Here is a 17482-nt window from a genome sequence, read left to right as displayed (position 1 = left end):
CGATCCAATTCCCATGACCAAGGGCCAACTACGGTATCCTTTTCCCATACCATAATTCTCCAAATATAAACCAACGTACAAGTCATGATGCGTAATTTACAGCTGTAATGCAATCCCAGTTATCTGGATACGGAGGTTTGAGAAGATAAAAGCTTATTGAATAATCAATATTAAACCCCACAAACAAGGGCCTACTGTTATGGGAATCTTAACTGACCCGACCCTTTGTAGGACCCATTTCCGCAACCCATACGCAACATCTTCTCGAAAACTCTATAAATAAGATGCTAATCTCACCATGCTTAGGCTTGAAGAAGCAAACAATCTTCATTCTTCAAAACATTTTAACCGATTCGAAAATGGTGGGACCTTCTCTCAATGCTCCGAAGCCTCCGACCACAGCCGCAACAATCAAATTCCTGTGTAGTTATGGCGGGAGGATTCTTCCTCGGTATCCTGATGGCAAGCTTCGGTATCACGGTGGCCAGACACGTGTACTCGCCGTTGCTCGCTCCATCTCGTTCTCTGGTTAGTAATTGATTTTGTTGTTTGAATTCGATATAGTTAATGTGTGTAGTAGATGTGGATTGCTGATTGAGAGATTAAATTTACTTGTGATTTACAGAATTGATGGCGAAACTTGGTGAATTGTGCGGGAAGACGGCGAGTTTGAAGTGTCAATTGCCGACGGAGGATTTAGATGCCCTTGTTACCATTACATCTGATGAAGATCTTGTGAATCTCGTTGAGGAATATGATCGAGCAGCTTGTCTACAATCATCAACTCTCAAAATCAGAGCGTTTCTATGTTTTCCAAAGAAATGCTCTCCGACTCCTTCCACCGCCTCTGCCTCTGGATCTGGATCTAGTTCTTCCACAGGCACACCTACGCTTGAGGCGGCGTCACCGCAACCTCCTTCTCCATCCTCTTTTTATCCGGCTTCGAGGTTTCCTGTTAGCGCCACAAATGCGTGCATCCATACAGCACCGTTGAAACCACCTGTAAAACTTCCATTCTGCTACAACAAATCTGCCGGAAAGCTTCCTTGTAATCAGTATAGAAATTCCAACCGGTTTTCTCTCGTTCATAATGGAAACCATTGGCAATAACAGTTTAAGATCCGGAAAGAGAAAAACTTTGGTATCGTGAAGTTCATATAAACAACCAAAATCAATACATCTAATAGAGTATGAAACGATAATATAACGGAGAAAATCGAAAAACAAGGAAATGATGGTGAGAGATATCGGATATGTGATGTATGATTGGGACTGTAAATAATATTAAGATCCGGATCGGTATTTTCTAAGATCCTGGAATTCCAGAATTGAAAAAAAAAAAAAAATCTTAAGTTTGGATCCAAAATTTCCTTTTGGTGAATGCATCGTCAGTTTTTATCTTATTTCGATTATCTTCTTCGTCGATTTTCTCCCGTTGCTTGTCGCCTCCATAACCTCATCTGATCTGATCTTTCTCAGGCTCTCTTTGTCGTTTTCCGATGAATTGATGATCAGATTTTGTAATGTTTCGTGACTGGTTATTATCATTATCTTCTTCCTCCATTACCCATTACAACATCTCCACGTACATATACGTGTTGCGTGTTCCTATTATTGGTTGTTGTTCTTATCTAACTATTGTGTGTCTGGTTTGTTTTCTTTCCATCATCATCTTCCTGATCTTATCTTTTTCAATTTAAAAATATTTCTGGAATCATTGCAGGTTCAGGAATCAGGACATTATCCTTCGCTTGCAATTCCATGGAGATATGATCATCCAACGCTGCTTGCAGGTACACCTCGTAACCATAACATTCATTCCGTGTGGGTCCGATTCAGTTGCATCGATAAAATGAACGATCAAAAACAAAGTAAATAATTTCACTTTTTTGCATATTCATATTTCATTTTCTGTCAATATTGATACAACTTTTTTTTTTTTTTTTTTTTACCGAGAAACTGTCGTAATTTATGTTATAGCAAACATAGCATGTGCTTTACAACAGATTTATCAAAAAGTTAATGTTGAGAATTTACTAAATTTAGTTTGTTTTTTTTAGCTGAAGTCATCAAAGTATACGAGGAGTCGATTGTTTTGGGTGGAATATTATTAAATGGAAAATAGATGATATTTTGGTGGATCATTTTATTCTGATTGAAGATTTGTATGGTGGGTTTTGCGGTTTGGACTTTTTGGAGTTGGGCCATTTTTAAGTGGTGGGAGTCGGAAAGCGTGGCACGACCGTTGTTATAAATATAGAATATTCTATTTGGGAAAACGAAAAATCAAAATTGGTGGAAAGGTAGCAATTGGAATTGGAAGGGATAACCCAAAAATAGAGCAGAAAGACAACTGAGATCGAGACTTTGAGACTTCGAGAGACTGAGAATAAAAGACTGAATTTAATGAGACAAAATATAAGATGAAATACCAAAGTCCTATGGCTTAAAATATAAGGAGTATATGGTAAGATGTCATTTACCCTGTGCGTTGATAGTTATAATAATCTAATCCTACTTAGGATAAAGTGTAGATTTAAGACGTGGTAAGTTAGAGGGGCGTTTGCAGAATATTTTGAAATGAATGAAATTTATGAAATGAATTGGAATATGAAGGAATTTGAATCTCAATGTACATCGCGGTTGGTTGACATGGAATGAAATATGTTTTCTATTGGTTTGTTGATTTTAGAAAGGAATTGGAAAATAAATTTTGTAATAAGATAGAAATATCCATAATGATTTTTGTTACTAATTATATTTTTTAATAAGCACGATCATGTTTTATTTAATTACAACATTTTTTATTGAACTCTTCTACAAAATTTGAATTAAAAAAATAACTATCATGTATTTTGTTGAACACATACACGTTATATGTTTATGATATGTGGTTTATTCCCCGTGTATATTTGTAGTAACTTGCATACCGTGATAAAAAACCATGTAATAATAGTCATAACTTCATGGGATATATAAAGTAAAGTCTCAATATTTTCATTGATTTGACAAAAAAGTCCTAAATTTTATTTTTTTGACAGTAAAATTCAAATGACCGGCAGTTTTTGACATTTTTACCATTTTTTCCGGTTAGCCGGTAATTATGACTTTTTTGTCAAAAAAATAAAGTTTAGAACTTTATTGTCAAGTCGTCAATTAGGATTTTACTGTAAAAAAAAATAAAGTTAAAGACATTCTTATCAAATCGTTGAAAATATTGGGATTTTAGTGTGTTTTCGTAACCAATAACTTTTAATTGTGACTTTTGTTGCAGCACCACCGTTTTTCTTACTATCATCATCTTTACCCTAACACAATCACGATCATGAGAAACATATGCAAAAGAGAGAGCGGGAAAGGGTGAAAAGACTTGTAAAACTTTCTTCTTGCTTAGTTACCAAATCTTGAACTAAAAAGTCGGGACAGATTATACAAACACAAACAACACATGCCTAGTAAAAAATGTGTGAATGTGGAGAAGGAAAAGAAGGGCAATTTCATTTTTTTTCGGTTTCTTATTTCTCCATTTTTTGGACTGCAAAAAGCCAACACAATCTTGGTTCTTTCTGTCTTTCTTTCTTGATTATCTCCATTTTTTTCAATGTCGGTTTGTTGAGATTAAAAAAAACGATTTAACAAGAAACAAACATTAAGGATTTCAATAGGATCTAGTTGACTAGAGAAGGTTTCAATAACTCTTATGCTTAAAGAGTATCATACCATTAAATTTCTAACAAAAAGGGATATATCCCTTTTTAATTGTGTGTTTTCGTAACCAAGAACTTTTAACTATGACTTTTATTGCAGCACCACCGTTTTTCTTACCATCATCATCTTTACCTGGACACAATCACGATCATGAGAAACATATGAAAAAGAGAGAGTGAGAAAGGGTGAAAAGACTTGTAAAACATTCTTCTTGCTTCGTCACAAAATCTTGAACTAAAAAGCAGGGACATATTATACAAACACAAACAAACACATGCCTAGTAAAAAATGTGTGAATGTGGAGAAGGGACATAAGGGCAATTTTGTTTTTTTTTTGTTTTTTTTTTTCCGGTTTCTTATTTCTCCATTTTTTGGACTGCAAAAAGTCAACACAACCCTGGTTCTTTCTTTCTTTCTTTTTTGATTATCTCCATTTTTTCAATGTCTGTTTGTTGAGATTAAAAAACGATTTAACAAGAAGCAAACGCTAAAGATTTCAATAAGATCTAGCCGACTAGAGAAAGTTTCAATAACTCTTATGCTTAAAGAGTATCATACCATTAAATTTCTAACCAAAAAAGGGATATATACACTAAAGTCCCAATATTTTCAACGATTTGAAAAGAAAGTCTTAAACTCTATTTTTTTGACAGTAAAGTCGTAATTGACGATTTGACAATAAATTATAAAGTCCTAAACTTTATTTTTTTGATAAAAAATTCCTAATTACCGACTAACCAGAAAAAGGGTAAAAGTGTCAAAAACTGCCGGTAATTTGGACTTTACTGAAAAAAAGAATAAAGTTTAGGACTTTCTTGTCAAATCGATGAAAATATTAGGATTTTAGTGTATATATCCATAACTTCATTCCATAGTTGATAATGTTGTAAAATTGGATCATTAACAATTTGAATTGTTGCAATTTCAATTGTAATTAGTTGGTACATGCTGTTAGTACAAAAAGGAATTATCTAGTCGTTTAAAAAAACAAGTTTATCAAATAGAAATGTAGTACAAAAAGGAATTATCTAGTCGTTTAAAAAAACAAGTTTATCAAATAGAAATGTAGAGAGAAGTAAAAAACTAAACACTTTGTCAATTTGATTTTGTGAAATTACTCATTATTAATTATGAATTTTAAATAATTTAAGGATTTTTTTTCTCATCTTTTACAAGAAAACAAACATAAATGGTAAAAAGATGGGACAAAAAAAATTCATGTAGGCAAAAATGAAAAACAAAAAACAGAGGCAAAAATCACACACACACACACATATATATATATATATATATATATATATATATATATATATATATATATATATATATATATATATATATATCATAGTAGTAGGAGGAGGATGATTGTATAATTTAAAATAAAAATAAAGAATTGAATTTACATTCTTGATGCACGGTGAAAAAATATGAAATTTAAATGGTAATTATGGATATCTAATTCCATTTCTTTGGGCTTTGGTAACCCAAACACAATCTTCAATAGATTTTAATTTTTAATTCCTTTGACTCCTTAAGAATTATGTGAAACAAACCCATATTTAGAAATTGTTAATTTTATTTTAGGAGAAGAATGAGAGATGGAGAATTGGCTGTAAATAAGCATCGTATTTATTGTATGGAGAAATCGAAGGGAACCTTTCTCCATTCATGTATCATTCACATAGGCATGACATAGACATTAGAAGAAGACATTTAAGAATTTAGAATATATTTGCTCCAAGCCCTCCAATATTTTAAATTTTGAATGCATGCTAACATAAGACCCTATGTACAACTTAAAAAAAAATACTAAATATCATAGCTTGTTTGACACGGAGCGTTTGAGAGCTTCTAACTTCCAGCGGTTGACAAAGCGTTCCGTTTTGAACAAAAAGTCTTGTCTGACACTACAAGCTATTAGCATTTAGTTTAAACAAAATGCTCCAAATCCAAATGCTACTTCATGTAGCGTTTAACAAAACGCTACAAGCTACAAGTTATCTGCTACCAACTAATTTTGTCGAACACGCTCATAATATATTTTATTTTATGGATGTAGGTAATAAAGAGAATGGTGATATTTTTATTTATGAATTTGATTAATCTATTTAAGAATAAGATGATCTGATTCTTATGCAATTCGTTACGATTCTTTCTTTTTAATTAGAGTGAGGATATAAAAATCAAATCATTATATTTTGAAGTGGATGAATCAAAAATCTAAATTAAAATATCACATTCCAATAAAAATCTTAAGCATTTGAAACCAATACCGAGAGACACCAAATGTTAATATATGGTTGCAAGAATAAAAAAGTAGCATCCTTTTGAAAGTTTATCAATTTTTTTTTAATTTAATAATAGTCAAAAACTTATGGGAAATGACTTACAAGGGTAAGAAAGTTTTAAAAACATTCAAAAACGACCATCGAAGTTTTGCATGTTCAAAAAACACCATCCAAGTATAGGCTTTGTATAAAAAAACACCATCAAATTATAGCTTTTGTTCAAATCCCACCTAGTGGTACCCGATTCTTGTGGGTTACCTAATGATTTAATATCCTGTTTTGAGAAGTTTCTTATTTCGAAATCATGGTCAATAAAGGGATCAAACAATGGCCTTGGGCTTCAAAGGAATAGGGTTTAGACCCAATTGGATGTATATAATATTGGTTATGTGATCCAAGCTCTCGGTTCGTGTTTTGGAGTCAAATGGTAAAATGAGAAAGTGATGTTTTAGACTTCTTTCATGAATTAAGGATTTTAATTCAGTATTTTTTAAGTTAAAGGAAATTAGATAGGATTGTGGGGCTCTTCAATACCTTTCATGCCTAAAGAATGCCAAAAAACGGAGCTGAAACAAAGAAATTATAATTGTTTGAAATTGAAGTGGAATTCGGGATTTTGAATTATGCAGGGCGTACACTAGGTGCACGTTGGGCGTAATTCATTAAATGGACTGCGGACTTTGTCGAGTATGTTAGGCGTACGTAAGGAGTACGTAGGGCGTACTTATGCAGATCCCAAACCCTAAATGTTAGGTTTGAGCCCCTATTTAAGGACCTTAAGTCCCTTGAGGTCTCTCCATGTTCAGCCTCCATCCTCCCCAAGCAGTGTTTCGAAACCCTAATCCTTGAATAGCTTGTGTGAGCCTCTTTTGTGTGTTCTTAGTGCATGGTGAAGGAGTAGAAGTCTTTCTTTTAGGATTTTTGCGGCTAGAGATTGAAGATCCAGGACTTTCATCTCTTTTGCAAACTTCTGGAGGTATAAAGTTCTCACCTTTATGGTTCTATGGCGTTAATCTAGACTAGCTTAGAGTTTTTCCTGCTTTTGGTCCCCATTTTTGGTTCTTATGAGTAAAAGCTACTTTAGAGCTTGTGGTGGTAATATCTTGTCATTTCTGAGGAATTAAGTCATAAAAATGAGGTATTGATTGTTGCTTTTTACCCATGCAAGGTTTTGAAGTCATTAAACGTGATTTGGACCTAGGCCTTGAATTTATGCTCCATTAAGCCATGCAAAAGCTTAAAGTTGACGACTTTATTAATTAAGACCTTCCATAGATTAAGATATATGAGTTGGACGTTTAGTCTTAATGAATTAAGAGCTTAAAAGTGGGGTTTGGCATCAAAGGGATTACGTAGGGCGTAACCCCTTAGTACGCAGTGCGTATCGAGGTTGTCCTATTTTATTTTTCCAGGAAAATTTAGTACGCATGGTGTAAGGGAGGAGTATGCAGGGCGTACTCCAGAATTGCTCTTCGCCCGTTTTTGGGCCTTGGGCCATGTTTGGGTTGGGTCTAGCTTGTAAAGGGTAGAATGGTCTTTTACCCTAGTAAGAGAGAATTCAGATTGGACCTTTGGCAAAGGGTTAATACCCTAATTATTGATTACGGTTGGTTTTGATGTGTTCAATGTGAGGAGCTTTTGTAGAAACTGCATGTGTGAGATTGCGGTTATCTTCAGCATGAGGTGAGTCTACTCACTATACTTGTGGGTCGAAGGCACCAATGTCGGCCCACTGGAATGTGTGATGTAGGATGCTAGTTGTCTTTGTGACTCACATTTGTATGTTGGGTTGGGCCTATTGACATGTAGGTAGGGCTGGGCCCAATTGCATGAGTGGGTTGGGCACATTTGTATGTTGGGCTAGGCACATTATATGACGGGCTAGGCACATTTGTATGTTGGGTTGGGCCCACTGATTAGGAAGGGCTAAGCTTATTATTATGGGTTGGTTCCATTATGCGGGCTAGGCCTAATGATATGTATGGTATGTGGTATTTTGGGGAACTCACTAAGGTTTGTGCTTAGGGTTTTACGTTTATGGTTTCTGGTACTTTCGGTATGAAAGAAAAGCCCCGACGTGACTACACAACATCCCCCAGAGTTTATTTCGCATTGTTTATTGTGATTTTTACTCTGGTGTTTAAATACTACATTTCTCTGGTGTTTAAATACTACATTTCACCTTGAATGGTTCTGGGAACAAATTTTTGTATGGATTATTGTTTTAAAAATGAAAATTTTTCTATGAATTTTTAGGACGTTACAGATGACTTGGATTAAACAATTGTTGACCTAGCCTAAGATTAATGACATGGGAGAAGAGGAGATGACATGGCATTTATGTGTGTATTTTTGTTCTTTAAATCGAATTAGGGTTTCCTCACATATCTTTTCACATAACTAGCTCAAAGAACATCATCTTCTTTTGTTCTTCTTATGGGTATTGTATCTTCAGGGCACATACTGTTAACATGCTATAGTTGATTGATTGTGTTTTCTCTTTCTTTTGATTATGTGTTGACTTTTTCGGAATCGTAAAACCCTTCTAGATGATAATTTGGCCTCATCTGAATGAAATCGAAAAAAAGGAGAAGTTAATAATGGGGAGTTTTATGAATAACATAATGAAATCGAAATCATTAGAGTGAAATAGGAACATGGATTTTGTGGTCTTTAAGGAATGGATGATCGAAAGCTAGTTGATGAAAGATGTCTACACAGTCAATCATATCTCCATCTGGTTTCCACCTTCAAGAACTTCAATCGCCGAAAAAAATTGTTTTGCTAGAGAATGTTTGGCTGGAAAACTCATGTTTGGCCGTAAAAGACATCAAAATCTGGCAAAATCAACTATAGACGGTCATATTGGTATTTTTTGAACAATTTCAACAAGTTTAATGGTATTTCAAGCACAAAAGTAAGTTTAGTGATTGACTCTACACAAAAGTGAAAGTTGATTACCCTTACAATCCCTTATCCTAATTGTAAATGATAAAAGCGGCTTAAGAATGTTGCAAAAATTATCAACCATTTCAGTAAACATGAGTTTGGAAATGAGCACCTTTCGCATTTCACATGTTAGCATTATTTTGCACTCATGGTTTTAAGTGGGTCAGTATCCCCTCACCATATGTGTTAACCAATATCAAGCTCTTTTTAGAACGATAAAGACTTGTGAACGTTTCAAAATTATATACAAAATTAATTAAACATGCAAAATATTTATCACCAAATATAAAAAACACAATGTGAAAAAATATACTTGATGTTTTGAAAACATTTTTATTGGTTAAGAATGTACTTTTCTATAAACTACAATAACTTATTAAAAGAATTTGAAAACGTTTTTTTAAATAATTATCTTTTATAGTTCATACTTCCATCTTTTAAGGTATTAATGTTATTTAGTGCATATTATGATAACATTCATTTTGCGTAAATGGAAACACGTAATAAAGAGATGATTGAAATGAGGACAAATTGTGGTTAATAACAAACTATCTAACTTCAGTTACCAACATGGGCAATGTATTTCATTTTATTTACTCATAGTAGTCACATACTTACATTATGTAACCAAAATGGGTATTCTACATCATTCTCGTATTTTCTAAGACATGTAATGTAAATGTTAGGAAGTAAAACAGAAACAAGCAAAACTAAAAGCACACAAGATATAGTATTTACGTGGTTCACTCAAGGTGACCTACGTCTTCGGGTAGGAGGGGAGTATTCTTTATTTATAAGCTCTCAAACAGAGGTTACAAGTACAATTTCAACAAAGATTCGCCTATTACTCTAGAATACAAGACACACCAAATGACTTAACATGTATCTCTATTTATACTTGAGGGATCAGACCTAAAACCCTAATAGGCCAAACCTATTGGCCCATAGGCCTATGAAAGATGTCAACCAATCACTTTCCTCCATGCAACATCTTCTTGAACATTCATCCATGACATACAACACATAAGTATCAGTAACGCACATGATGGAGCACCATGAGCCATAGTGGAACATCGTGATGCATATGTGGCGCATCATGAACACTAGTGACCCAATATCCATCATGGTGACACAACATGATGTATTCCTTTAGTATCGTCAAATTTTGAGCATCATAGAGGACTTCATAGAACATGTGGCTCATCATACCGCACCCTGCACCATGATGGCACATTTTGCATGATGATGGCCCATCTCATGCAAGGGTGGCATACATCCGCCCCATTTGGAAGAACATCTTCACTTGGCACAAAATCCTTCCAAAATGGCGTAACTTCTAATAGATTGGCACAACACCTTCCCATTTGGCGCAAGTTCTACCATAGCGGTGTAACTTCAACCATAGTGGTGCAACTTCTTCAAGCATAGCGCAACATGTTGCTCCAAATGCTCTCAGTTTCTCCAAATGCTCCAAGTTGCTCCAAATACTCCAAATTGCTCCAAGTTGCTCCAAATAATCTAAGTTTCTCCAAGTTGCTCAAAATACTCCATGTGAGTTTCAACTGCTCCATTAAACTTAGATGCTCCATAAGAATGCTCCAAATGCTCAGGTCACATTTAAAGATTTCCACCTTGATTTGAGCATCCTCTGAACTCCACCTTAAACAAGAACTTCCTCTCCTTGCCCTCCAACAAGCCCCGAAGGGGCTTACCACCTAAAAAAATCAACCAAGTGCAAGAAAAAATTGAACTTCTCCATGGGCAACGACTTTGTCATCATATTTGTTGGGTTCAACTTGGTATCAAATTGCCGTATTGAAAACTTGTCTTATTCCAGAATATCCCGAATGGAATTCAACCTGACATCAATGTGATTTATCTTCTCATGGTACACAAGATTCTTTGCAAGAATCAATGCACTTTAATTGTCACACTACAAGAAATGCTTCTCCACCTTCAGACCAAGACTCTGAATAAGCCCATGCAACCATATCTCTTCCTTTATTCCTTTTTTCATAGACATGTACTCATATTTAGTAGTAGAAAAAGCAACGATATCTTGTAACGTTGAGTTCCAACTGATGGCACATCCGATCCAAGTGAATATGTTAACATGTTCGTAACCTATACTTCAACAATCACCACCATGATCAGATTCAACATATCCAACCAAGTCACTTTTCATATTAACTCCATACACCAGGAAAATATCTTTTGCTCCCTTCAAGTATCGCATGATCCAATTGACTGCTTCCCAATGAGCCTTCCCTGGATTGCTCATAAACCTGATTAACACTAATTGAGACTTCCCAGTGAGACGAGGAAGAAAACTTAAAGAATGAGGCTGATCGGAAGGATAATGAAGTTTCTAGATCAGGAAAAACATAAAGGCAAAGTTGTTTCTAAAGAAGATAATGATGAAAATCTGACGATGTTTGAATTGTAAATGATTGCTAGAGAGAAAAGAGACAAAGAGATTGATGAACTCAATGCTCTCCGGAAGAAACTTGAGGTAGAAGAAGCTAAAGCCAAGAATTTGAAATTAATTCTTGAAACTTAAAAATCCTTATTTCCTGCCTGGTCTCATGAGCGTATACAGAAGGAAGCCATTAATGATCCGAATCTCTACTGGCTAGAGCCAACAATCTTATTCGACATTACTAATGATGTGGAGTGTCAATTTGATTTTCCAATTAGTCCAAGGGAATTTCTCTTTCTGTACTTCGAACAGATTGAGAAATCTGTGATCTCTGGTAATGGTGTAAACTGAAAGCTCTTTTCGTTTTACTTGAAATTTGCAAAATCGCAATATGAGACATGGAGTTTAAAAAGGATTATGGCATTGATGGTTGTATTACTGATTCAAAAAAAGACTTCTTGAATGTTCAGTTCAAAGGATTCCGAGGTGCCAATCACATTCTTCTCGAGTTCACCTTGGCTGATCTGCCATACATGAACCCTTATGATTGGTTATCTCTGTTTTACATTGTGGCGAAGGATGTCAAAAAATATGAGCCCATTATTGAACACTTGAAGTGGATGATCAAGTGTTACATCCTTGAAATTGCGAAAATGGATGTCGAGATTGCTGCCGTTCTGAAGAAGAGGCCTACTCTGAAACCATACAAACAAACGGAAGACATCGAACATTTGAAGGCAGGGATCATTCAAAAGAAGCACTGGAGCATTGTTTACAAAAGGAAGGAAGGTGAAGTGATTTCAGAACTGCATGTTCTTTTTAAGGGACAAACACTTGTAGTCGACAGATTCTCTCAAAGCAATCTTATCTTCAGCTGAAGCTCACAAAGCCAATTCTGCTGCTGATGTAAAGTGCGTTTCGGATATGATTCTTTAGTACCTGTGTTTCCGATCATTACGTCTTCTTGGGGGAAGACAACATTAGAGATAATTTGGAGGGACACCCTTAAGACCTTATGAATGATTTAAGAAGCTTTGGCGGTTCAAATCTCATACTCATCTAACCCCAAGATTTCCTTCCAAAACTCCTTGGTTTTAAAAAGCTTATTTTTTTCTCGCCTATATCTTAATTAGAGACCATAAGTATTGTTTGTAGAAATTCCTACAAACCTTCTAATATCATCTAATGACACATGTTGAATCTCAGATTTTCCAGGTCTCGATGAAGGTCTCAAATTTGAAAATGTTTAGGAGATCTGAAACTTCCTACCTGAAATATAACACAACCAACCAGGAATTCTCTGAGAATTGATCCTAGGAGAACCCTCCGATGATTAAATTAGTCGATGATCATAATTCGATTTCGATTCGTTTGAGAGAGGGAGAGAGTATCGCTTACCTCGAGGTGTATGTTTGTGATATATATATATATATATATATATATATATATATATATATATATATATATATATATATATATATATATATATATATATATATATATATATATATAGTCAGGATTTCCTTGACCTTGGGGTGGAAGGCATGAGTTAAGGTTCTTCTTTACTTAGGATGGAACAACTTGATTGAGAGTTTTTCATTGGAAAGGAGCATAAAGTTGTACCTCTTGTCTTGGGAAAGAGCAATCAGATTGGTCGAGGCCGAACCACTTGTGCTGAGGATGAAACTGGTTGGCCAAGGCTGAACCTGATTGGTTGAAGCCTAACCACTTGTGCTGAGGATTAACCTAGTTGGTATGAACCTCTTGGCCGAGACTAAACCTGATTGTCTGAAGTTAAACCACTTATGCTGAAGATGAACCTCGTTGGCCGAGGCCGAACCTAATTAGCTGAACCATGTTTGATTAATCAAGTTCTGCCGTATCTGGAAAAAGGTCCGATCAAGGATATATGTCATCAAGTCCCCCAAGTTTGAAGTAGGAGTGACTCGATGTTCGATCCTACTTTGGACTTATACTAGTCGCGTATGCAATCAAATGTCTTCATTCACACGTGAACAAGATTAGAGTTATGATATACTCTATTCATGACTTTGTGTGATCATAAAGTTTAGATAAATCAAATGTATTGAATACCAATTGTATCGAAAAACTAATCATTGATCGCATCGCCTTGAGAAAGGAATGGCCCACTAAGTCCCCCAGATCCGAAGTAGGAAGAAATCGACTTCTAATCCGGCTTCAGACTTATACTTTGCTAAATTTAGCACAAAAGGTGTACGAACCAAAGTGTCCTATATTTAGCTGAATCATGGTGTGAAACTCATGATGGCTTGTATTTGGTTGAACCATGATGTAAGAACCGTGGTGATATATTCTTAGCCAAACCATGGTGGCTTTGTTATGTCAATCCATGATGCGTGAGTCACGATGACCCAACGTAGTCGGACCATGGTGTAAGAACCATTGTGGTTTATTAATTGGTCGAACCATGATGTACAAGTCATGATGACCTAACAGAGTCGGACCATGATGTAAGAACCATAGTGGCTTGTTAATTGGTCGAACAATGACGTGCAAGTCATGGTGACCTAACATAGGTGGACCATGGTGTAAGAACCATGATGGCTTGTTAATTGGTCAAACCATGATCTGCAAGTCATGATGACCTAACATAGTCTGGTGTAAGAACCATGGTGGCTTGTTAATTGGTCGAACCATGAAGTGCAAGTCATGGTGACCTAACACGGGCGGACCATGGTGTAAGAACCATGGTGGTTGGTTATTTAGTCGAACCATTATGTGCAAGTCATGGTAACCTAACATAGTCGGACCATGGTGTAAGAGCCATGGTGGCTTTATTATGTCGAACCATGGCACTGAGCTGATGGTGACTCGATATTCCAAACCATGGTGATGAGCCATGTTGGCTTTATAGGTCGAACCATGACATCAACTGATGGTTACACTAAATGATATAGGACCATGGTGATGAGCCATGGTGGCTTTATTATGTCGAACCATGGCACTGAGCCGATGGTGACTCGATATGTTAACCCATAGTGATGAGCCATGGTGGCTTTATAGGTCGAACCATGGCAACAGCCGATGGTTACACTAAATGATGTCAGACCATAGTGATCCATGGTGGCTTTATAGGTTGAACCATGGCATTGGGTCGATGGTCATCGCTATGCCAAACCATGATGATGAGCCATGGTGGCTTTGGTATAAACCAATGTATTTATCATTCAATGTACTAGATTTATAATTCATTGTAATAATAAAATATTAGATTCAAACAATATAACATATAATCAGAACATACAAAAGTGCTTTGCTGTGACAAATGTGCAGTATAAATTGCACCTTGTTTATGTGTGTTCGCATTCGCTTATTGTTGAAAATGTACTAAAAATATGGAAAATGTACCTTATGACCAATATGATGTCATAATTAAGCGATATGTATTACGAAGTAGCTCTGGATTCTTCAAACCTTCCTCTAAAATCGATATATCTGGAACAATCTTCAAATTCAGGAAAACTTTACAACAGGCGCAACCAGAGAACGTTTGATTACTTTGAGCTGGATGCAGTTTGACTATTTTCTTAAACAACTTCTCTTTCTATATTTTGAGCGATTGAAGGAAGATGGTCATGCCGACTGTGGGATTCAATGTGATTCAATGTAGGCATGAAATAGTAGATGCTCTTTGTTGAGGTAAATCAAAGAATTCCATTGATGATGTCCCTGGCTATAGCCAAAGATCTTTCTGAGGGAGCGACAAGTTAAATTATTCGATCTTGCAACTTAATGGATGACACCGAGATTGCAATTTTAGGACCCAGAGCCTCCCGTAATGAAGATTATTTCTGTCAGTGTGACCATTTGTGCATTTCGAATAAAATCTGATGTTATTCAGAGTAATATGTATCAGATTCTTCTAAAAGTTCATGGAGCTGTTATTGTTGCATTGAAGCCTGGGAATAAAGCTACAGATGCTTACAAGGATGCTGATACTTTAATTCGAAGGAAGCACATGAATTGGTTCTTAATCTAACGAAATTAATCAGGGAAAGGATTGGTCTTGGTTCTTAATCTATCAAAGTGGTATGCAGCTGTAGTCGGCATTGTCGCCAATGGAGCATTTTTTTACTATGATAAATAGATCCTTATGAATGTTGAGTGCTGAAGCTGGGTTGTTCTTGTTTTGAATCTGAATAGGTTAGTAATTTCTTGGATACTAACGTAGTTGTTGTACATACTCTCTTTTTTATTACCTTTCACTTAAACATCACCAATTCCTTCCCAAATCTTTAATCAGTGAAATAGAACGTGCTGTTGTTGGGTCTTCCTTCCAAGGTCCTTGCATCATTAAGAGGTGAAGTTAGAATCAGAGATAACGGGAAGGCGAGATGGCGAAGGTGTGACTCCGGATCCATCAGATGCTTCTCATACAGCTAAGCAAAACGCTGTCGTTTAAGTCAAAGGAAATTTTCCTTTCCAGATTTAATATTGCTAAACAACATTCAAACTGTTTCCGTGATGCACATGTACTAACAGGTTGTGCATAATGGTTTGGAAGAAATTGGTGACACAAATATATGTGTCTTATGCCTTTTCAACCGCAACATATTTTGATGTTTCTCAATATTTTGATGTTTCCAAAACACATCTTCTTTCTCATCGATGGATTTCCAAGGCTATCTTCAACTCACCTCAAACTCCATTTCTTCATCATTTATTCTTTCATTCTTCTCCAACTTTATTCCATTTTTACCTTCATATATAGGAAAATATTATTTATATCTCCAAAAATAAAGGTGAAGTTTGGTTGTCAATTTTAGTCCCTCTCATTTTTATTTTATATGTTTCTAGTTTGTTTTATCTACTAATTATAATTTAAATGCAATATTTAATCAGTGGCGGAGCCAGGATCAAAGTAAAGGGGTATCCCAATTTTTTTTAGGGTAACCCAATGTTTTTCCCGGGGTGCTTGGGTTTCCCCGGTTCGGTTTCGGTTTTAAACCCAAATCTTAATTGAATCCTTAGCTAACCTCAAGTCTTGTTATATAAACTTGAAATTGAAGTATATTTTGATATTTGAATCGATGTGAGACTCAAAGTAGATATCAAATAAAGCATGAGGATAACAGGTTTATATAATAGAAAAAAATGGTTGAGTTTACATGTGTTTAGCAATGTGGGATAGAATAGCTGGGAAAATAAAACAAAAGTAAACAAAAAATATGTAAGAAGCAAGAAATGATATTGAGACCTTTACTTTAATAAGCCAACGCCTTAACCAACAGACCAACTGTTTGTTTGTGTTTATAAGTGGAGGGATGCGTATATATACAGTATACCGAATTTTTTTAGGGATACGTAAACAAAAATTACACTACCGAAAAAAATTTGAGGGGTATCCCGGGCTACCCCGGGATCCCCTTGGATCCGTCCCTGTATTTAATATTTATAATATCATGTTATATACTAATTTATATTAATTAATCATAAATATAGAGTTTAATTAGTAGAGGGGTGTATTTGACAATGTATATAAGCTATAAAAATGGAATATTCTAATAATATACTTTTTGGGGTAAAAAATGGGGTAGAAAATGAAGTCGAATTGGAGATGAAACACTATTTACTCCATTTATGGGTTGAAGATGGTCTAAAAATCCAACATTCTTTTGGATTAAATATATGATATGGGTCTCTACTTGTGTTCATGAATTTCTACAAATCCAACATTCTTTGGGCTAAGTATGACGTGGGTCTCTACTTGCATTCCCATAGAATAAGCAAATATTGTAAAATCCCCATGTATTTGTGGTTCTGTCAAAATGCTTCAGATCGAGATTATCACCACCATTGTTGTGTGAGATGGGGACCTTTGGTGATCTTTAGGTGAATTTCGAGGTGTTTGTCGGAAATTGTTTTCGTCATTACCAGGAAGAGTGATTTAACAATGAATGAAACCACAGTGAAGCTTGAGAACCATGGAGTGAAGATTGCATCTTCAATGTCGGGAAAGTCGATATCAAGGAACAGGGGAAGAGAATATGGTCATAATCCTTTCTGATCATGTGTAGCTCTTCGGGAAAGTCGATATCAAGGAACAGGGGAAGAGAATATGGTCATAATCCTTTCT

At 35.5% G+C, this 17482-nt stretch overlaps 2 protein-coding genes across 3 annotated transcripts; both read left to right on the top strand.

Annotated features, from left to right (window-relative positions):
• Window positions 1–301: 301 nt before the first annotated feature.
• Window positions 302–1403, top strand: LOC111891577 (uncharacterized). Its single transcript, XM_023887632.3, has 2 exons — window positions 302–528; window positions 626–1403. Exons 1-2 carry the CDS (start codon window positions 360–362, stop codon window positions 1108–1110), a joined length of 654 nt encoding a protein of 217 aa, XP_023743400.1. The 5' UTR covers window positions 302–359; the 3' UTR covers window positions 1111–1403.
• A 115-nt stretch (window positions 1404–1518) lies between these two features.
• Window positions 1519–2680, top strand: LOC122197255 (uncharacterized). 2 transcript variants are annotated; one of them, XM_042900807.2, is made up of 3 exons: window positions 1519–1649; window positions 1724–1793; window positions 2061–2680. In XM_042900807.2, the coding sequence occupies exons 1-3, from the start codon at window positions 1524–1526 to the stop codon at window positions 2123–2125; spliced, it is 261 nt and encodes an 86-aa protein (XP_042756741.1). In that variant the 5' UTR covers window positions 1519–1523; the 3' UTR covers window positions 2126–2680. The 2 variants fall into 2 exon arrangements, with proteins under 2 accessions (XP_042756741.1, XP_042756740.1); XM_042900806.2 differs by having other exon boundaries at window positions 1724–1871.
• Window positions 2681–17482: the final 14802 nt, after the last annotated feature.

This window comes from Lactuca sativa, chromosome 4, assembly GCF_002870075.4.
Source record: "Lactuca sativa cultivar Salinas chromosome 4, Lsat_Salinas_v11, whole genome shotgun sequence".
Lineage (NCBI taxonomy): Eukaryota > Viridiplantae > Streptophyta > Magnoliopsida > Asterales > Asteraceae > Lactuca > Lactuca sativa.
The sequence above is the reverse complement of the archived record's forward strand: the minus strand, read 5'-3'. Positions and strand labels throughout refer to the sequence as shown.